A 22,933-nucleotide genomic window follows, 5' to 3' on the forward strand; every position below is an offset into this window, starting at 1 on the left:
GAGGAAGGCTAAGGTCCACTTGGAATTAAATCTAGCAAGGGATGTCAAGGACAACAAGAAGGGCTTTTCAAGTACATCAGTAGCAAAAGGAAGACTAGGGAAAATGTGGGGCCACTGCTGAATGAGGTGGGTGCACTGGTGACAGAGGATACAGAAAAGGTGGAGTTACTGAATGCCACCTTTGCTTCAGTCTTTACTGCTAAGGCTGGCCCTCAGAAATCCCAGACCCTGGAGGTAGGAGAGAATGTCTGGAGAAAGGAAGACTTTCCTTTGGTCGAGGAGGATCGGGTTAGAGATCATTTAGGCAAACTGGACACCCACAAATCCATGGGTCCCGATGGAATGCACCCATGAGGGTCCTGAGGGAGCTGGCAGATGTTATTGCTAAGCCACTCTCCATCATCTTTGAAAGGTCATGGAGAACAGGAGAGGTGCCTGAGGACTGGAGGAAGGCCAATGTCACTCCAATCTTCAAAAAGGGCAAGAAGGAAGACCTGGGAAACTACAGGCCAGTCAGCCTCATCCTCCATCCCTGGAAAGGTGATGGAACAGCTCATTCTGGATGTCATCTCTAAGCATGTGGAGGAAAAGAACATTATCAGGAGTAGTCAATATGGATTCACCAAGGGGAAATCATGCTTGACCAATCTGATAGTCTTCTCTGATGGCATGTCTGGCTGGGTAGATGAGGGGAGAGCAGTGGATGTTGTCTATCTTGACTTCAGCAAGGCTTTTGACACTGTCTCCCATAACATCCTCATAGGTAAGCTCAGGAGGTGTCGGTTAGATGAGTGGACAGTGAGATGGATTGAGAACTGGCTGAATGGCAGAGCTCACAGGGTTGTGATCAGTGGCGCAGAGTCTAGTTGGAGGCCCGTAGCTAGCGGTGTTCCCCAGGGGTCAGTACTGGGTCCAGTCTTGCTCAACTTATTCATCAGTGACCTGGATGAAGGGACAGAGCATACCCTCAGCAAGTTTGCTGATGATACAAAACTGGGAGGAGTGGCTGATACACCAGAAGGCTGTTCTGCCATTCAGTGAGACCTGGACAGGCTAGAGAGTTGGGCGGAGAGGAGCCTAATGAAGTTCAACAAAGGCAAATGTAGGGTCCTGCACCTAGGGAGGAATAACCCCATGCACCAGTACAGGTTAGGGGTTGACCTGCTGGAAAGCAGCTCTGCGGAGAAGGACCTGGGAGTCCTGGTGGACAACAAGTTAACCATGAGCCAGCAATGTGCCCTTGTGGCCAAGAAGGCCAATGGTATCCTGGGGTGCATTAGGAAGAGTGTGGCCAGCAGGTTGAGGGAGCTTATCCTCCCCCTCTATTCTGCCCTGGTGAGGCCACAGCTGGAGTACTGTGTCCAGTCCCAGGCTCCCCAGTTCAAGAAAGGCAAGGAACTACTGGAGAGAGTCCAGCGGAGGGCTGCAAAGATGATTAGGGGACTGGAGCATCTCTCTTATGAGGAAAGGCTGAGAGAGCTGGGTCTGTTTAGCCTGGAGAAGAGAAGACTGAGATGCTTACAAATATCTTAAGGGCGGGTGTCAGGAGGATGGGGCCAGACTCTTTTCAGTGGTGCCCAGCGACAGGATAAGGGGCAACGGGCACAAACTGAAACACAGGAAGTTCCATCTGAATATGAGGAAAAACTTCTTTACTTTGAGGGTGACAGAGCACTGGAACAGGCTGCCCAGAGAGGTTGTAGAGTCTCCTTCTCTGGAGATGTTCAAAACTCACCTGGACACGATCCCGTGCAACCTGTTCTAGGTGAACCTGCTTTAGCAGGGGGGTTGGACTAGATGATCTCCAGAGGTCCCTTCCAACCTCAACCATTCTGTGATTCTGTAATAGATTAAAAAAAGAAAGAAAAGCTTTGAGTTATAATTTAAAATTTGATACAATAAGCAAGTAAAAACAATGCAACATAGATAAGACATACAGATTTCATACCAGACAGCAATGTTAAATTCGTGACTATATGGATAGTCCATAAAAATATAAAAAGTTTATACCCCAAATCTTTTAAATTTTATTTTGAAAATCACTAACTTCTCATGTAGTTAGTTTTCCTGTTATGGGGAAAAAAAATTGCACCCAGCTTACCTGAATGCATAGGCTAAGTGCCAGTGTGTCATGGAATATTTGCATATGGAGACTTCTTCCTGAATACCAGTTCAATGCAATAAGAACCTCATTTCAGAGCAGAACACTTCCTTTACTTTCTTATTAATATGAAGTGAGTTAACTGACAGAAGGCAGGCAGATAATACTGTTATGAATTTGTCTTAATTTACAAAAGGCAAATTTGCCAACTGAAACATAGTCAAGTTGGTTGGCCTTCATCTGTGAAAGACCTTGGACCCCTCTTCACCTCTGATCCTTCTCAATGTTAGCATTTTCTGTTTAGCCTACTCCTTATTAGTAAGTCTACAGCCAAACAGGTCTACAATGTCTATAACTTTTTCCTAATACTTGTCTGAATTTCTTTCTATACTGGTTTAAGCTACACTTACTGTATAGCCTCTATATTTTAAAGCCTATGAAATGAGTTAAGTTTAGGCAGTAAATCAATACTGCTTAAGAACTTGAAAATATGCAGAGTATTTACGGGATTTACAAAAGCAGGCAGCAATATAGATACCTCTTTAAAAATGCACAGTTTAGATTTTTTTATAAGCCTTTAGAAATCAATCATATAAATACCCTAATAAAGCTTTGTTCTTGCTCCAGTACCATCAATAATTCCAGCATGCCTTGAGAATAGTTCTTCTCAGCAGAGCAAAGGTTTGAAGTTCAGTGTTTCTTCTTTCAGAAAACAGATAAGGGATTGCTGAATACTATACTTGCCTCAAGAAAAATAGTACTATAGATTATGTTGTACTGCAGCTGTATATATTGTATGTTATTGTGCCTTTCAGCTTAAAAGCACAAACATGGCATAATTCCCTGAGACACTATCAGAGCACAAAAGAGAATTTTTTGAACAAAATCTTGGTATGGGCTGAGACAATTGCAAAACTCTTAACAGCAGCATTAGAACAATGCTTTCACTCTGCATTCTTTGCTACAAATATCTTCGGTAATGAATGTTGAAGCAGTAAAGAGAGGGATGTCCAGTATACTGTTATTACTAGTTTTATACACAAAGGATAATCTTTGCTTAAATATATCATAATGCATTGTACATATAATTGATACAAAAATGAATTTATAGTACTTAAATTGTATTAAGTCTCCCCCTTACTGAGACTTGTTTGTAATTTTTTAGAGGTTTTTGGATGAACTTGTTTGATTTTTCATGTATATCATTCATTTTTTTCAGTCCATTTACTAATTGAAAATAGATAATTTCTGACTTGAAAGAGGACTAAAACATTAATTAGTAAAGTGTTATAACAATAAGTCATAGTGATAAGAGGATCAAAATTGTTTTCTGAGAAACTTCCTAAAAACAATAAAATCCCCACCCTCATATAGTGGCTGTTCATGAGAGCGCCAAATTTAATCTGGATCACAGTTTGAAAAACTTTCATCATTGTTAGTAGCTCCTTGCTGGGTATCTTTTTAAAATTCTACTCTTATCTTGAAGTGTTGCCCATTACATTCACTAGACTAAAATTCTGTCCCCTCTTACATCTATCCAAGTTTACTAGTCATGACTAGCAATAGCTATACAGACCATGTTAGGCTGCTGTGTTTTTCAAATAAGGTGTGAAAACACACATCATATGAGCAGTAGTGAAGAATGATGACTTAGTAGTGAAGTGTCTAACTATGAAGTGCTTAAAAATGTATGCGTGATAGGGAATCTTGAAAGTCTAATTTTCCTTTAGTTATTTATCGTATTTTAAATTAGGCTGATATTTTGACTTATTAAAAAAAAACCAGGCCCAGATCCACCTGACATGGGATGAAATTGGTGATCACAGCTCAGTCCTCAGTGAAGAGGGCTGGACCAGGGAGGACTCTGCTGGCTCTTGTTATCTTGTTGAATTTCTGCTGGAAAAGGCCCATTTCACACTGCAGTGAAGTGCACTTAGGGCAACGAAGCATGGAGTACTAACTCCAGAGCAGAACACCATCATTGTGTCCATACAGCACTGTGGCTGAGATACAGGGCTTACTAGTTTGGGGGAGCAAAACTCATCTCCTCGCACTGCATTAGATATACAGCCTAATATCTTGCCAAGCCACTCTCCATGATATTTGAAAAGTCATGGCAGTCAGGTGAAGTCCCTGCTGACTGGAAAAAGGGGAATGTTGTGCCCATTTTTAAAAAGGGAAGAAAGGAGGACCCTGGGAACTACCGACCTGTCAGCCTCACCTCTGTGCCTGGGAAGATCATGGAACAGATCCTCCTAGAAGATATGCTCAAGCACATGGAAGACAGGGAGGTGATTCGAGACAGCCAGCACAGCTTCACCAAGGGCAAGTCCTGCCTGACCAACCTAGTGGCTTTCTATGAAGGAGTGACTGCATCAGTGGACAAGGGAAAATCAATGGATGTCATCTATCTGGACTTCTGTAAAGCCTTCGACACAGTCCCCCACAACATCCTTCTCTCTAAATTGGAGAGATATGGGTTTGATGGGTGGACTGTTCGGTGGATAAGGAATTGGCTGGATGGTCGCATCCAGAGGGTCGTGGTCAATGGCTCGATGTCCCCATGGAGACCGGTGACAAGTGGGGTCCCTCAGGGGTCCGTACTGGGACCGGTGCTATTTAACATCTTCATCAATGACATAGACAGTGGGATCGAGTGCACCCTCAGCAAGTTTGCAGATGACACCAAGCTGAGTGGTGCAGTTGACACACCAGGAGGACGAGATGTCATCCAGAGGGACCTGGACAAGCTGGAGAGGTGGGCCTGTGTGAACCTCATGAGGTTCAACAAGGCCAAGTGCAAGGTCCTGCACCTGGGATGGGGCAACCCCCAGTATCAGTACAGGCTGGGGGACGAAGAGATTGAGAGCAGCCCTGCAGAGAAGGACTTGGGGGTACTGGTGGATGAAAAGCTGGACATGAGCTGGCAATGTGTGCTTGCAGCCCAGAAAGCCAACCGTATCCTGGGCTGCATCAAAAGAAGCGTGGCCAGCAGGTCGAGGGAGGTGATTCTGCCCCTCTGTCGTGGTTTAGCCCCAGCCAGCAACTAAGCACCACGCAGCCGCTCGCTCACTCCCCCTACCCCGATGGGATGGGGGAGAGAATTGGAGGAGTAAGAGTGAGAAACACTCCTGGGCTGAGATAAGAACAGTTTAATAATTGAAATAAAGTAAAATAGTAATGCTAATAGTAACAGTATAATAATGATAATAATAATAATGATACACGAAGCAAGTGATGCACAATGCAATTGCTCACCACCCGCCGACCGATACCCAGACAGTTCCCGAGCAGCGATCGCTGCTCCCCGGCCAACCCCCCCCAGTTTATATACTGAGCATGACGTCATATGGTATGGAATAGCCCTTTGGTCAGTTTGGATCAACTATTCTGGCTGTGCCCCCTCCCAGTTTCTTGTGCGCCTGGCAGAGCATGGGAAGCTGAAAAAGTCCTTGACTAGCATAAGCAGTACTCAGCAACAACTAAAAACATCAGTGTGTTATCAACATTCTTCTCCTACTAAATCCAAAACACAGCACTATGCCTGCTGTTAGGAAGAAAATTAACTCTATCCCAGCCGAAACCAGGACAGTATCCACCCCTTATTCTATACCATCTACGTCATGCACAGGCCCTCCCCTTTCCAATGTGTTCCAATTAATCACCACCCCTTTCCCTATCTTGATATACACACAGATATCATTCCCTTCGTCTATGGCCCATCCCTCTAAAATGTCCATTGAGTTCATTTAGCCCATGACTTTGGGTTCCATCTGTCATCACAGTCTTTCAGAGCAGGACAGGTGGTGTGCAGTGTTGGACTGTTGCATGCTGAAGTCAGTTCTCATTCCAACATGGTTTCATCAAAGTTCATTTTCCTTAGGCTGGGCAATTCTTACTGCAATACCATTGATGCGGCATATAGCAATCATAATATATAGTATTATATACTTAATATTAACCTACTATATTATTATATTAACATGCAGTTAAGAGATAACATATAGTTAAGAGATAACATACAGTATTATAAAGCAATTAATATTATACAATTCAGTTCATTGGCTATTTTCACCCAAAATCAAATTCCCTTGAGGTACACATTGGGCTTCCCCATCCTTTCGCATCACCCACCAAGTGCACCCAGGTCCTTGAGCAAAAGCAATCCCACGAATGGGTTTGCCTTTGCCAGAGGGGGAAGTAACCCAGACTGTCTTCCCCAGCATATTTTTCATGTGCACTACAGGAACTTTATCTCCTTCTACAGTACGTAAAAGTTTTGATTGGGCAGGGCCAGCTCGATTGGCAGATCCCCTGGTGTTGACTAACCAGGTGGCTTTTGCTAAATGCGTATCCCAATGTTTAAACGTCCCACCACCCATTGCTCTCAGGGTAGTCTTTAACAATCCATTGTATCGCTCAATTTTCCCGGAGGCTGGTGCATGGTAAGGGATGTGATATACCCACTCAATGCCGTGCTCTTTGGCCCAGGTGTCTATGAGGTTGTTTCGGAAATGAGTCCCGTTGTCTGACTCAATTCTTTCTGGGGTGCCATGTCGCCACAGGACTTGCTTTTCAAGGCCCAGGATGGTGTTCCGGGCGGTGGCATGGGGCACGGGATATGTTTCCAGCCATCCAGTGGTTGCTTCCACCATGGTGAGCACATAGCGCTTGCCCTGGCGGGTCTGTGGGAGCGTGATGTAATCAATCTGCCAGGCCTCCCCATATTTATATTTTAGCCATCGTTCACTATACCCAAGGGGCTTGAACTGCTTGGCTTGCTTGATTGCAGCGCATGTTTCACACTCATGAATAACCTGTGCAATACTGTCCATAGTTAAGTCCACCCCTCGATCACGAGCCCATTTATACGTTGCATCCCTTCCTTGATGGCCTGAGGCATCATGGGCCCACCGAGCTATAAATAATTCACCCTTATGTTGCCAGTCCAAATCCACCTGAGCCACTTCAATCTTAGCAGCCTGATCTACTTGCTGGTTGTTTTGATGTTCTTCAGTGGCCCGACTCTTAGGTACATGAGCATCTACATGACGAACTTTTACAACCAGGTTCTCTACCCGGGCAGCAATATCTTGCCACAATGCGGCAGCCCAGATTGGTTTGCCTCTGCGCTGCCAGTTGCTCTGCTTCCATTGCTGCAGCCACCCCCACAGGGCATTTGCCACCATCCATGAGTCAGTATAGAGATAAAGGACTGGCCACTTTTCTCTTTCAGCAATATCTAAAGCCAGCTGGATGGCTTTCACCTCTGCAAACTGACTCGACTCCCCTTCTCCTTCAGCAGTTTCTGCGACTTGTCGTATAGGACTCCATACAGCAGCTTTCCACCTCCGATGCTTTCCCACGAGACGACAGGACCCATCAGTGAACAGGGCATATTGCTTTTCATTTTCTGGCAATTTATTATACAGTGGGGCCTCTTCAGCACGTGTCACCTCCTCCTCTGGTGATATTCTAATGTTTTTTCCTTCTGGCCAGTCCATGATCACTTCCAGGATTCCTGGGCGACTGGGGTTTCCTATTCGAGCCCGTTGTGTGATCAATGCAACCCACTTACTCCATGTAGCATCAGTTGCATGATGTGTAGAGGGGACCCTCCCTTTGAACATCCAGCCCAACACCGGCAGTCGGGGTGCCAGCAGGAGCTGTGCTTCAGTACCAACCACTTCTGAAGCAGCTCGAACCCCTTCATATGCTGCCAGTATCTCTTTCTCAGTTGGAGTGTAGCGGGCTTCGGATCCTCTGTATCCCCGACTCCAAAACCCTAGGGGTCGACCTCGAGTCTCCCCTGGTGCTTTCTGCCAGAGGCTCCAGGTAGGGCCATTCTCCCCGGCTGCGGTGTAGAGCACATTTTTAATATCCTGCCCTGCCCGGACTGGCCCAAGGGCTACTGCATGAACTATCTCACGTTTAATTTGTTCAAAGGCTTGTTGTTGCTCAGGGCCCCATTTGAATTCGTTCTTCTTCCGGGTCACTTGATAGAGAGGGCTTACGATCTGGCTGTAATTTGGAATATGCATTCTCCAAAACCCCACAACGCCTAAGAAAGCTTGTGTTTCCTTTTTGCTAGTTGGTGGGGACATAGCTGTTATTTTGTTGATCACATCCATTGGGATCTGACGACGTCCATCTTGCCATTTTATTCCTAAAAACTGGATCTCCTGTGCAGGCCCCTTGACCTTACTCTGTTTTATGGCAAAACCAGCCTTCAGAAGGATTTGGACTATTTTCTTTCCCTTCTCAAAAACTTCTTCTGCTGTATTGCCCCACACAATGATGTCATCAATGTACTGCAGATGTTCTGGAGCTTCACCCTGTTCCAGTGCTGTCTGGATCAGTCCATGGCAAATGGTGGGGCTGTGCTTCCACCCCTGGGGCAGTCGGTTCCAGGTGTACTGAACACCCCTCCAGGTAAAAGCAAACTGGGGTCTGCACTCTGCTGCCAAAGGGATGGAGAAAAATGCATTAGCAATATCAATTGTGGCATACCACTTAGCTGCCTTTGACTCCAGTTCATATTGAAGTTCTAGCATGTCTGGCACGGCAGCACTCAGCGGCGGTGTAACTTCGTTCAGGCCACGATAGTCCACTGTTAGTCTCCACTCCCCATTAGACTTTCGCACTGGCCATATGGGACTGTTAAAGGGTGAGCGAGTCTTGCTGATCACTCCCTGGCTCTCCAGTCGACGAATCAGGTTATGGATGGGAATCAGGGAGTCTCGGTTGGTGCGATATTGCCGCCTGTGCACAGTTGTGGTAGCAATCGGCACCTGTTGTTCCTCAACCTTCAGCAACCCTACAATGGAAGGGTCCTCTGAGAGACCGGGCAAGGTGGACAACTGTTTAATTTCCTCTGTCTCCAAAGCAGCTATACCAAAAGCCCACCGGTACCCTTTTGGGTCCTTGAAATACCCTCTCCTGAGGTAGTCTATGCCAAGGATGCACGGAGCGTCTGGGCCAGTCACAATGGGGTGCTTTTGCCACTCATTCCCAGTTAGGCTCACTTCAGCTTCCAGTACAGTTAGCTGTTGGGATCCCCCTGTCACTCCAGAAATACAAATGGGTTCTGCCCCTCTATAGTTTGATGGCATTAGCGTGCACTGTGCACCAGTGTCCACTAGAGCCTTATACTCCTGTGGGTCTGACATTCCAGGCCATCGAATCCACACAGTCCAGTAAACTCGGTTGTCCCTTTCCTCCACCTGGCTGGAGGCAGGGCCCCTCTAACACTGGTCACAGTATTCGTTGTTCACTTCCTGTAAATGTGAATCAAAAGTCCCCTGATCAAGGTCGGAAGTAAAATTAGCCCTCTTACTCTGTCTCGGGAACTGCTCACTGGAAACTGGAGCTGCAATTTTCCTGGGAGAACCGCCTTTTCTAATAGTTTTTCCTTGCAATTCACGCACCCGTGCCTCTAAGGTTGAGGTGGGTTTTCCATCCCACTTCCTCATGTCCTCTCCATAATCACGCAGGTAAAACCACAGGGTGCCCCGTGGTGTGTATCCTCTATATCCTCTCTCTTGAGCATAGGGACGTTGACTCCTAATGGCTGAGACACTGGTCCGTGCAGGTGGGGAGTAGGACAGATCCTCTCTGAGTTGTTGGAACTCTTGGCATATTTTTTCAGACAGTTTTTCCACAGCCGAGACACAGGCCCGTAGGGAGGAAGAGAGCTTTTCTTCGTAGTCCCGGAGTTGTCTAGCCACTTCATCCACCGTTGGTGCCTCGTCGTCTTTCCAGGCTAGTATTGCCAACGAGTTGGAATACGATGCTGGTGCGCTCCGTACCACCTTCCGCCACATGGATTGTGTGCACCTGACTTCATCTGGGTCTTTGGTTAACTGCTCATCATTCAGGTCACTGTAAATCACCTCCAGCACGCCTAATTCCCTCAGGTACTGGATACCTTTCTCTACGGTGGTCCATTTGCTTGGGCGGTATAAAACATCCTCCTTGAAGGGATACCTTTCCTTCACGCTTGACAGAAGTCGCCTCCAGAGGCTGAGCGGTTTTGCCCCTTTTCCAATTGCTTTGTCAATGCCCCCTTCCCTGGAAAGGGATCCCAGCTGCTTGGCTTCCCTACCCTCTAAATCCAGGCTACTGGCCCCGTTATCCCAGCATCGGAGCAGCCAGGTGATGATGTGCTCGCCTGGATGACGACCAAAATCTTTTCGCATATCTCGCAGCTCACTCAGGGATAGGGATCGGGTGGTCACCATCTCATTTATGGGTTCTTCCTCCTCTGGTTCTTGTGATGGCCCTGGTTCATCTTCATCCCTTACTAAACGAACTGATTTCCTCGTGTATTTTTTCTTCTGTATAGGGGCAACTGATACCGGCGCAGGTTGGTTCTCTGGTTTAGCCACAGTGTCTGTCACTGGGGTTTGAGTAGCCGCAGTGCTCATGGCTGTGGCTGGAGTAGCCACAGTGCCTGGGGCTGGGGTTTGAGTAGCTGCAAGGCCTGTAGTGGGGGTTGGAGTAGCCGCAGGGCCTGTAGTGGGGGTTTGAGTAGCCACAGTGCTTGTTGTTTTGTCATCAGATCCAGAGACCTTCTCTTTCTTTTGAGGGTACTGATTAGCGTTGACCACGGCTCGATAGGCATGGGCCAGTCCCCAGCATGTTGCAATGATTTGTGTCTCTCTGGAGCTACCAGGGTGACAACATACTTCTTCCAAATACTTTACTAATTCTTCAGGATTCTGCACTTGTTCAGGGGTGAAGTTCCAAAACACTGGAGGTCCCCACTGCCCTAGGTACTTGCGCATACGATCCCACACACCCTGCCACTCATAACTATCCAGCCTTGGGGTAGATCTCTGGATGGTATTTTTAAACTGCTTACTGACCTTTATCAAAACGGAAACAACATTCCCAAGAAGTATCAATAGAAGTATCTTAACTGCCCAGGGGTGTTCAAGATACAGGAAAGTTGTTGTAATGAAGGAGGAAACATCATAGAAGAAAGCAGCAAAGGTGCCATTCTGTATTTCCTCCACAACAAGCCTCTCAGAGTAAGAAGTATAATTGCTAACTCTCTCTATGAGGTAGTACCCGAAGTACAGTAGTGACTTCTGTATGAAACCCAAATACCAAAGAATGCTCAAGGTCAGGGTTTTGATAAGGAGCCTCCCAAGCAAAAGATCATGAATCACTGCAGAGCATAGCACACTACACAAACTGACAGCAAGCTTTAACGCGTGCTGCAAAAAAAAGAACATGGTGCAGATCAGAAGAACTAATATCGTGACCGGCAACTGTTAACAGACTCCTTAATACACTCTGATTAATCTGTTGTTATCTCAAGCCCCACGTTGGGCGCCAAAAAGGACTGTCGTGGTTTAGCCCCAGCCAGCAACTAAGCACCACGCAGCCGCTCGCTCACTCCCCCTACCCCGATGGGATGGGGGAGAGAATTGGAGGAGTAAGAGTGAGAAACACTCCTGGGCTGAGATAAGAACAGTTTAATAATTGAAATAAAGTAAAATAGTAATGCTAATAGTAACAGTATAATAATGATAATAATAATAATGATACACGAAGCAAGTGATGCACAATGCAATTGCTCACCACCCGCCGACCGATACCCAGACAGTTCCCGAGCAGCGATCACTGCTCCCCGGCCAACCCCCCCCAGTTTATATACTGAGCATGACGTCATATGGTATGGAATAGCCCTTTGGTCAGTTTGGATCAACTATTCTGGCTGTGCCCCCTCCCAGTTTCTTGTGCGCCTGGCAGAGCATGGGAAGCTGAAAAAGTCCTTGACTAGCATAAGCAGTACTCAGCAACAACTAAAAACATCAGTGTGTTATCAACATTCTTCTCCTACTAAATCCAAAACACAGCACTATGCCTGCTGTTAGGAAGAAAATTAACTCTATCCCAGCCGAAACCAGGACACCCTCTACTCTGGTGAGACCTCACCTGGAGCACTGCGTCCAGCTCTGGGGCCCTCAGCACAAGAAGGACATGGACCTGCTGGAGCGGGTCCAGAGGAGGGCCACCAAAATGATCCGAGGGCTGGAGCACCTCTCCTATGAGGCCAGGCTGAGAGAGTTGGGATTGTTCAGCCTAGAGAAGAGAAGGCTGCGAGGAGACCTTATTGCGACCTTCCAATACTTAAAGGGGGCCTACAGGAAAGATGGGGAGAATCTTTTTAGCAAGGCCTGTTGTGACAGGACAAGGAATAACGGATTTAAACTAAAGAAGAATAGATTTAGACTAGACATTAGAAAGAAATTTCTTACAATGAGGATGGTGAAGCACTGGAGCAGGTTGTCCAGAGAGGTAGTGGAGGCCCCATCCCTGGCAACATTCAAGGTCAGGTTGGATGGGGCTCTGAGCAACCTGATCTAGTTAAAGCTGTCCCTGCTCCCTGCAGGGGGGTTGGGCTAGATGACCTCTAAAGGTCCCTTCCAACCCAAAGCATTCTATGATTCTATCTCCATGTGGTATATACTGTGTTGTATGGGTGCCTGACCCTGTGCTATGACTTCCTAGGGTACCTATGAACCTTTCCCTGGTACTGCCCATCTCCCAGTTTTCACTATTTTTCTGTTAAAGTTAGTGAAAGCCATTGCTTTGGTTGTTGTGTTGCCTGTCGTGCCTGGGCCAGCCTCTGCCTCTGGTGCTTGGTCCCAGAGAGCGCTCTCTGCATCCTCCGGGGCTCCAGCTGACTAGTGACAAACAGTTCCTCCGCAGTCTGTGTTAACCCCCTGTTACAGGGCCAGACTCACACAGGCAGCACAGTCACACAGCTCAGCGTGACAGCAGGTTTGTCACACATTTCTTTAGTAAGGCAATCACAAGCATCTCTCTGTGTACACTAACTGAACAGCCTGCAGTAAGTCCAGCAACCCAGTGGTCTGGTTCCAAGCTCCCCTTCACATCCTTCAAATGAGTTTTCTATATGCTGTCATGCATTTTTATTAGTTATCTTTTATCATGTGTCTCTGTCGTGGTTTAGCCCCAGCCAGCAACTAAGCACCATGCAGCCGCTCGCTCACTCCCCCTACCCTGATGGGATGGGGGAGGGAATTGGAGGAGTAAGAGAGAGAAACACTCCTGGGTTGAGATAAGAACAGTTTAATAATTGAAATAAAGTAAGATAGTAATGATAATAATAACAATATAATAATGATAATAATAATATACAAAGCAAGTGATGCACAATGCAATTGCTCACCACCTGCCGACTGATACCCAGACAGCTCCCGAGCAGCAATCGCTGCTCCCTGGCCACCCCCCCCCAGTTTATATACTGAGCATGACATCATATGGTATGGAATAGCCCTTTGGGCAGTTTGGATCAACTATTCTGGCTGTGCCCCCTCCCAGTTTCTTGTGCGCCTGGCAGAGCATGGGAAGCTGAAAAGTCCTTGACTAGCATAAGCAGTACTTAGCAACAACTAAAACATCAGCGTGTTATCAACATTCTTGTCCTACTAAATCCAAACCACAGCACTATGCCAGCTACTAGGAAGAAAATTAACTCTATCCCAGCTGAAACCAGGACAGTCTCTCATATGGTTTTTAATTGATTTAATTCATATGATAAATGCTATTCATCTGTTCAGTTCATGCTATACCTTCCCCAGTCTATACATCTTGCTCCATCCAGGTGTCTTATATAAAGTTTTGTTAGTCCATTGATGGACTAGAGACATCCTGCCTATTAATCAATTATCTGCTCTTTAGCAACTCTTGCAATTTCAGCTGTACAGCTACAGTAATTCTACTTCATATTTTTCAGGGCTCTATTTTGGCCTGCATACTGCCTTTTCCAAGTGCAACCATTATTTGTGGTACATAAAATTTTGTGTGGTCCAGCATCCCTCTTCTAAAAATTTCCACTAATTGTTTCAGAAAAATAAAAAAAAATTATATACTGTAAAACCTTAGTGTACTATTTCTTTGTAGCTTCATAGCACAAAATAAGTAAACTGAACTAGTATAGATTGTATTCCCTTCCCAACACTTTCTAACTGGATTATAGAATCATAGAATCGTTTAGGTTGGAAAAGACCTTTAAGATCATCCAGTCCAACCATTAACCTAACATTACCAAGTCCACCACTAAACCAATTAAGGGTAGAGTAGCAATTTCATGTTTCCTGGCTTGGTGGCTGGATTATTTATAATGCAAGTAAAAACTAGGAATCATTAAGATTGGAAAGGACCTCTAAGATCATAATTCCAATCATCAACCCAACACCACCATGCCCACTAAACCATGTCCCAGAGTGCCACGTCTACCTGTTTTTTGAACTCTTCCAGGGATGGTGACTCCACCACCTCTCTGGGCAGCCTGTTCCAATGCTTGACTACCCTTTCCGTGAAGAAATTTTTCCTAATATCCAACCTAAACCTCCCCTGGCACAGCTTGAGCCCATTTCCTCTTGTCCTATCGCTAGTTACTTGGGAGAAGAGACCAACACCCACCTCACTACAACCTCCTTTCAGGTAGTTGTAGAGAGCAATAAGGTCTCCCCTCAGCCTCCTCTTCTCCAGGCTAAACAACCCCAGTGCCCTCAGCCGCTCCTCATAAGACTTGTTCTCTAGACCCTTCACCAGCTTCGTTGCCCTTCTCTGAACACGCTCCAGCACCTCAATGTCTTTCTTGTACTGAGGGGCCCAACACTGGACACAGTATTCCAGGTGCGGCCTCACCAGCGCCGAGTACAGGGGGACAATCACCTCCCTGCTCCTGCTGTCCACACTATTCCTGACACAAGCCAGGATGCTGTTGGCCTTCTTGGCCACCTGGGCACACTGCTGGCTCATGTTCAGCCGGCTGTCAACCAACACCCCCAGGTCCTTTTCAGCCAGGCAGCTTTCCAGCCACTCTTCCCCAAGCCTGTAGCATTGCATGGGGTTGTTGTGACCCAAGTGCAGGACCGGGCACTTGGCCTTGTTGAACCTCATACACTTGGCCTTGGCCCATCGGTCCAGCCTGTCCAGGTCCCTCTGCAGGGCCATCCTACCCTCCAGCAGATCGACACTCCCACCGATCTTGGTGTCATCTGCAAACTTACTGAGGGTGCACTCAATCCCCTCATCCAGATCATTGATAAAGATGTTAAGCAAGACTGGCTCCAAAACAGAGCCATCTTCACATGTTAAAAAATTCTGTGATGTAGAGCGGTGGTTCTCCAGGATCTTGTGCTCAACAGAGAAAAGCAGTCTGTGTGGGATCACTGCCTCCTCTAAAATCTGACTGGTTAGTTCTCGGAACACTTGAGTCTGGAGTCACCAGGGATCATGAGAACTCTGCATATCGTAGCTACCAACAGAATGTTCTCAAGTTTAGATTATGCAGCTACAGTGATTATAGGATTGTATTATTCAAGCGTCTTTCAAATCCCCAATGGCTGTTGTTTTCCAGGTGTTTTAGTTCTTAGCCCATGATGAGTTTTGCCAGTATCATACTTGATTCTAAAGTAAAAGTAGAATATATATCTGCCACATGCATTTATATTTTGTGCATTTTCCTTATTTTCATATACTTGTGTTGGGCTGTTGGAGAAAGGGAAAGGGAAAGGGAAGGGAAGGGAAGGGAAAAATACATATTCTTAGAGGAGGAAGAGAAGACAGATTTCACATATTAAGACTTCCAATGTGACTTCCTACATAGTTTCATGTGCAGCAGTATCTAAATATGTTGCAGTTAATACTTAATATAGAAGTCTCAACACCGACAATCTGATGCCAGCTCTCCCAAAGTCTCCATTTTATATATAGCTGAAGATTTTGGGAGCTATGCAGTCTTCCCCAAATAAATACATTTGTAAGATGCAATGCAGGTTAGGCGGCCTTTAAATCATTTTTCTTCTTAAAATTAATTCTGTAGTGGAGATTGTACTAGTTTTAAAACTCCCATGTTATTTCAACAAGGTTTTTGGCATTGTGAAGTCAGTAATGTGTTATAACAGTAAAAAGGATTTACAACTTGATAAGATCAGTGGGACATATTCACACCACCTACTTATGGCATGCAACTGGGAGCAGCTGCCTTTCTTCACTGACTGTATTTACAAAGAGCTTGGATTCTCTGCTTTTGGTCCCCTGAATCACAGCAAAGCCTGATGGCTAGTAAGTCGAAAGTAAATGGTGTGAATTTTCTCTGAACTCTTCTCATGGTATCCTTACAGTTCCAAGTAGTAAAAAGGCCTTCAAATGTTTATTTCTGAAATCAAGAAGTGGTGTAAAATTGCCAGTACAACTCAAACAAATAAATCACAGTCCTTCTGTCTTTACAGTTAGAACCCAGGCTCTCAACAATGGTTCCACTGTACTCTCTGAAGATGGGAAGAGATTATGAGATACGAGTCCGATCAAGACAACGTACCTCCGAAAAATTTGGGGAGTTCACTGAAATCCTTTATGTATCTTTTTCTCAAACAGGCATTGAATTTGTTCATTGTGCTGAAGGTAAATAAGCAAAGTGCAGCAAAGTGGGTTTATAACCATTGCTGTCTTCTTGTCTTTTGGGTGTTGGGTTTTGGGGGGGGGGTTCTCCTTACCTTTGATGTTGTATGCTTGAATGGATTGATAATTCAGCCTACTACATGAAAATCATTTGGTGAGATTGAGAGTGTACAAATTCCACATACAAGTTCAGAAGTAAACTCAGCAAGACTTTCCCAGCTCATCAGAGAGCAAAAATACAGATAGCTTTAAGAATCAGAAATAATAACTGCTGTTGCATATCCTATAGAGCCTAAAATACAGTTAAATCTCATACTTCATTGTGTAAACTGAGCACTCCAGTAGTGAAGAATTGTCACTTCTATTAAAGTGTTATACTTCTGGCTACGTTTCTTACCGGAATGATGTGCTTTTCTGATCTGCCTGATACTATCAAGGACATTGTTTTTCTGATTCCTGCTTCTGTCTTGTACTTGTTTTTAAAGTGCTATTAAAGACAGAAGAAGAAACAGCCATTGAGCACCACAGTTTTTTCTATTAAAAGAATGAGACAGTGCCTTTTCCTAAAGCATTCTCAGGACTGAGCTACTAAATTAACTCTTCAAAATATGAGCTCTTAGCAAGTTATTTTAACAAGCTGCTTCACTTAATTTTAACTCTTTGTATTACTAGTTTTCATTCCTAATTTATATGAACAGCTAATGTTCTGTCCACGTGGCATTATTTTTTCAAGGTTTTCATATGAACTGCATTAAGTTGTCAAGATTTTATATGAACAAAATTAAAATACTATGAAAATCTAAGGCCATCATACAAGTACAGTTTTCTTCAGTCACTACAACCCAGATTCTGCAAGTTGATCCATATCTATACATCTCACACAGCAGCAGTGATCTGATTTGATGGATCAGTTCTCCACCATGTACTACATTGCTGAATTGGGACATAAGTTGGAAATTTGCAAAGGAAAATTGAGAAACCATAAGATGGTCTGGCAAAATTTATTCTTTCTTGGTTTGTATTTTACCCTTAGGAACACAGAATTAAAATTGAAATTTTCCATGTTAAAAGTTAAGTATTTAAATTCAAATGTAATATTTTAACTGTTTGAAGCAGCTGGACATTCACAGGTCTCACTGACATGACAAGGAGTTACTGATTCTCCATTAAATTAGGGACCTAACATAGACATATCCAAATAGGACTTTAAATACTCATGCCTGAAAACATGTCCAGTCAAAATCTAAGCTGAGAGCAGAGAACTAAAACTGATGCCTGATTTTTTTTTTTTTTTTTTGTCCAAAAGGCTGTATATTATGTTCATGTATAGAATTCTAAAGTTTCCTGTCCAGGATTTCTTAGCCCAAAAAAAATGAGTGAAGTTTGTATGGAAAACTTAAAATTGGGAACAAATGAGAAGAATCTAAGGCTACAGCCAGAATAAATTTCTCTATACTTTGTATTCTACAGTATCAGCTTAAGTATGATGGAATTGCCAGTATTTAAAAGATAAAACATTTCATTTATCAGCATTGTTATTCGTTCCTACCAAATTATATTTCTCAATTACCTAAATTCTCTCTTTCTAGCCACCTGCAAGGTAAATAAAAGGGAGAAATATTTTTTCTTTTTCTTTTTTTTTTTTGCAATTGGCAGTTCACAACATAATTAACGTTCTGCCTTTAGAAAGAGTAGTATTATGCTTTTTGACACCACCATATTTTAGTTTCTGTGAGAGAAGACTAGTTTGTCTATGATTTAGCATGCTATTAATAATGTTCTCTCAGCTTGGGCTAACAAGCAGTAACATGGTCTGCAGCATTATATGCCATCAGGACTACTGGTAGCATGTTCCAAGCAGGCAGAATGTTCCTCATGGCTTGTTTTGCTACATATATTGTCTGTACTAAGATCTTGTTTATATTAAAAAACTCAGTCTGTCTTTGCAAGGAGTCTCAGTGGAGTCACAAATGCAATATGGAAACTGTTGAGACCAAAAGGGTATTTTTATTTCTGCTTTACACAGAACTTTCACATTTAAGTAACCAAAAATTCTCCTATCAGTTTTTATGACTTTGGAATACTCAGGCAGCAGAAGAGAAGGCTGAAATTAAAGATGCAACAGAGATGCAGATTCCTGCTAACATGTTTTTTTTCTGTTGTTTCAGAAATTGAGTTTCCATGGTTCTTAATTGTTATTTTTGGAGCATGTGGGCTGGCTGTAACAGTGATCTTAATCCTGTTGTCCAAACAACCAAGGTAGAGAGTTTTTAGTTGTCAGATTTTATGTACTTGTGGGTTAAAAAATAGAGTGCTTCAGTGTTCTCCCTCCTGAATGATTTCTCCAGGCAGTGAGTGGTAAAATCCTTTGTCTGTTTCGTTAGAAGCAGTGCCCAATCCTGTCAGAATAGCTGATTTGTGGATTCAACTGTAAGTGAATATCTTAAAATAGTACTCTGAGAGACCAGCCAGTGCACAGTTAACACCGCCCCTCCAGGGATTAGGTGGAAAATTACTGGATTTCTGGCTCTCATTAAGACTTGCTGGGCAGAACTTTGAGGGTCTGCCAAAAACAAAAACAGCTGGGGAATTTGGGCCTGCCATAGTTAAGCAGAAGTTGCCTAAATTTCTCTCTAACACTTAAGACCACTCTGATCCTCCCTGGACCTCACCAAGGTCACTAACAATGCAGCAAAACTAATATTTGGATTTGGATCTACCATTCCCACAGCTTACTTTCTAAAATAGGCAAGTAACCCAGTATAAAGAGAATGCTGAATTTTCCTTTTGGGAAGTACAGTTTATCTGTTTGCAAAAGAAGCAGGGAGGTAAAATGGAGGAGATAGGCATGACCTGCTATTGCTGGTTTATTATTAATGGAAAAATCATCTTTCTATTTGGGTTTTCTTTTTTGTTGTTTGGTTGTGGGTTTTTTCTCAAAGAATTAGAAATTCACTTTATGAAGAATTAGAATAATATCTATTTCCACAGTATGTACATGCATAAGCAAGTTACTAGTTCTTTCTCTACAAGGGTAAAACCCTGTTGTTATTATATATTACTTGTTATATTAATAATTCAGAAAACAGAAGTGTCATAGAGATGGCAAAATAATAGCCTAAATTTTTGAAGTTGTGTTTCTGTTTTATTTATTAGTTCTAAAGTAATTCACTCTTTTCACCAACTCCTTTTTTTCTGTTCCCCTATTTAAATTTATTTGGCTTATGCAAGACTACTTTGTCCCTGAAAAAAAAATTGTATCAGGTTCCTTTGAAAATTATGTAAAAAGGGAAACTATTAACAGTGCTCTAGGAATTTACTCTCTTTCTATAGAGCATTAAATTATCAAAGACCAGAGTCCAAAATTGATTCCCACATAAATGTATGTGATTTCAACAAGGAAGGCTGCAGAAAACTTGTTTTTTATTTGGAATGAGAGAAAACAATCATTCTTTTCCTTAGCACTATTTGAAATTGAATCTTCAAACATTTCAGTTTTGAAGTAAATAAGTATAAATGCAATGTAAATATCTCTTCTTTCTAAACTCCTCATAAAGGACCACTGTCAATTAAAAGCCATCATTTATTTTTTCCAGGTTAAAAATGCTGATTTTTCCTCCTGTGCCAGTTCCAAAGATTAAAGGGATTGACCCAGATCTCTTGAAGGTAATATTGTGCTCTAAAATCTACAGTGGGAATCATTGTAGTAGTAGCAGGTTACAATTGTTGTCCCAGGCAGAACAATTTTGTAGGAAAATATTACGACATGGGGGAGTTGCCACAGAATTAGTTTTCATAAAATAAAAAAACCCCAATACTTTGCAATTATTACATCAGTTACAGTTACCTTTTCTTAAGTTAACACCATAAAAAGCACAAGCATTTTTATTCTTTCCTTTATAACATGATTTTTTTCTTGCTTTGCAGAAAGGAAAACTGGATGAAGTGAACTCCATCTTAGCCAGCCATGACAGCTACAAGACACATCTATACAATGATGACTTGTGGGTTGAGTTTATTGAGTTGGACATAGAAGACCCCGAAGAAAAGAACAGAGTCTTGGATACCAACAGGCTCCTGAGTGAAGATCATCTGAAATCACAGAGTTGCTTAGGAACGAAGGATGATGATTCTGGACGGGCCAGTTGTTGTGAACCAGATATTCCAGAGACAGACTTCAGTGCAAGCGACACATGTGATGCCACCTCTGATATTGATCAGTTCAAAAAGGTAACTGAAAAAGAAGAGGATCTCTTGTGCCTTGATAGGAAAGATAACGGTGAGTCACTTCCAACTCTTGCCAGCACAGACACCCAAAAGCCGCATACTAATACTCAGTCCAAAACTAGCCAGTTGTTGCCACCTTTTGCAGACAGCATTGACTCAGCTAGTCCATCGGTCCATACCCAGCTAAGTAACCAGAATTCATTGACAAATACAGACTTTTACGCGCAAGTGAGTGATATTACTCCAGCAGGCAGTGTTGTACTTTCATCAGGACAGAAATCCAAAGTGGGGAGAGCACAGTGTGAAGGCTGCACAGAACAAAACTTCACCATGGACAATGCCTACTTCTGTGAGGCGGATGTGAAAAAATGTATTGCTGTGACTTCTCATGAAGAGGATGAGCTGCATGTCCAGGAGCAAAGCTGTAATGAGGACGCTTACTTCACCACAGAGAGCCTTACCACTACCGGTGTCAATCTTGGAGCTTCAACAGCAGAAACCCCAAGTTCAGAGATGCCTGTCCCAGACTATACGTCTATTCATATCGTTCACTCTCCACAAGGCCTTGTGCTCAATGCAACCGCACTGCCTGTGCCAGACAAGGAATTTAACATGTTTTGTGGCTATGTGAGCACAGACCAGCTGAACAAAATCATGCTGTAGCTCTTCTTTGACTAGGTGTGTGCAGTATTTCACAGCAGAGAGTCAGCTCGGGCTTGTACGCTGAAACCAAAATGAAGTCTAAAAGTTTCTCATGGCTCTTATTTTTTTCTGAAATGATTAAACATAAAATATTCATCAAAATATTCCTATTGTGTTCTGTAAATATTATCTACGAATTTGTCTTGAGACTGTTTTACTAGCAGCGACTGTCTTGTTCTTGTGGGTGTTGATTTTTGTGATACTAAACATTGAAATTACTATGTTTAATGTACAGTAAATTATGCTTTTTGACAAAGCTAAAAAACAGGTGGTTTAAAGTCTAAGAATTTAGTAAAAATCGTGCTGTTGGCAGAGATCTTTATATCAATAACTGGGAACTGAACATATAGGTGAAAAAACAAAAGCAGTTTCAATAACAAACACATCTATTTTTATTTATATAAATTAATAAAATATATTTTAATATTTTAGTCATAAAAACATAAATGTTTTCTATTACACTACACACTGTAGGTTAATTATGATGACCCATCTAAGGAATGTAATTGCTGCAATCTTAAAAAAGGAGTTTTCTGTTGTATAAAACTTTCGTTTGCAGCAAAAAGACAAAATAAATTTTTACAGAGCCATTTTATACCTCCAAAGAAACCTGTATAGAAATTTTCAAATATTGTAGAAACTTACAGTAACTGATTCTATTCCTTTCTTATGGTAACTAATATAGAAATATACATTAAATTGAAGTTTTGTAGAAAATTTTAAAATATAAAAAATATTTGGGCAAATAATTCTGTTTTTCATCAGATTCTGGTTAATGCTAATAATATACTATTTTATAAGCAAGATTTTGTTGGCCACAGTATTAAACAGTGTGCAAATACACTTTCATTGAAAATTTTTGAAAACACATGAACAAACTCTGGTGACTTAGCAGCATTATCTTTTCACCATTTGACCAACTTCTGAAGCCCTCCTACAGCCAAAGGTATCACTACAGTTATTAGTTTGCACCATATAAAGTCTTGATTAAAAAAAATAAAATAAAGACTTCAGGATTTGGCCAGCAGTTCATTTTTAAAGCTATAACAGGATTAAAAGACTTAAGTGAAACAAGGGAATCGAATACAGTATTGTTCAAAAGTGTTTATCATTTTTGCAGCTGTCATGGTTTAACCCCAGCCGGCAACTAAGCACCACGCAGCCGCTCACTCACCCTCCCCCCCAGTGGGATGGGGGAGAGAATTGGAAGGGTAAAAGTAAGAAAACTCATGGGTTGAGATAAGAAGAGTTTAATAATTGAAATAAAATAATAATAATAATAATAAAAATTGTGAAAAGGAAAACAACAAGAAGAGGGACAAAACCCAGGAAAACCAAGTGATGCAATTGCTCACCACCCGCCGACCAATGCCCAGCCAATCCCTGAGCAGCGATCGCTGCCCCCCCCCCCCCGGCCAACCCCCCCCAGTTTCTATACTGAGCATGACGCCATAT

At 43.1% G+C, this 22,933-nt stretch overlaps 1 protein-coding gene across 1 annotated transcript; it reads left to right on the forward strand.

Annotated features, from left to right (window-relative positions):
- The first annotated feature begins 16,401 nt into the window (after positions 1-16,401).
- Positions 16,402-21,439, forward strand: LOC142596579 (growth hormone receptor-like). The gene is made up of 4 exons (XM_075725760.1): positions 16,402-16,552; positions 18,718-18,808; positions 20,146-20,215; positions 20,477-21,439. The coding sequence occupies exons 1-4, from the start codon at positions 16,402-16,404 to the stop codon at positions 21,437-21,439; spliced, it is 1,275 nt and encodes a 424-aa protein (XP_075581875.1).
- Positions 21,440-22,933: the final 1,494 nt, after the last annotated feature.

The sequence above is a fragment of the Pelecanus crispus genome, chromosome W, assembly GCF_030463565.1.
Source record: "Pelecanus crispus isolate bPelCri1 chromosome W, bPelCri1.pri, whole genome shotgun sequence".
NCBI classification, from domain to species: Eukaryota; Metazoa; Chordata; class Aves; order Pelecaniformes; family Pelecanidae; genus Pelecanus; species Pelecanus crispus.

Bases quoted from the DNA above. Each gene is read 5' to 3' on its own strand.
- LOC142596579 (XM_075725760.1), top strand. From the start codon at position 16,402: ATGGTTCCACTGTACTCTCTGAAGATGGGAAGAGATTATGAGATACGA. The intron at 18,809-20,145 runs GTAGAGAGTTTT...TATTTTTTCCAG, and splicing joins CTGTTGTCCAAACAACCAAG to GTTAAAAATGCTGATTTTTC. The intron at 20,216-20,476 runs GTAATATTGTGC...CTTGCTTTGCAG, and splicing joins TTGACCCAGATCTCTTGAAG to AAAGGAAAACTGGATGAAGT.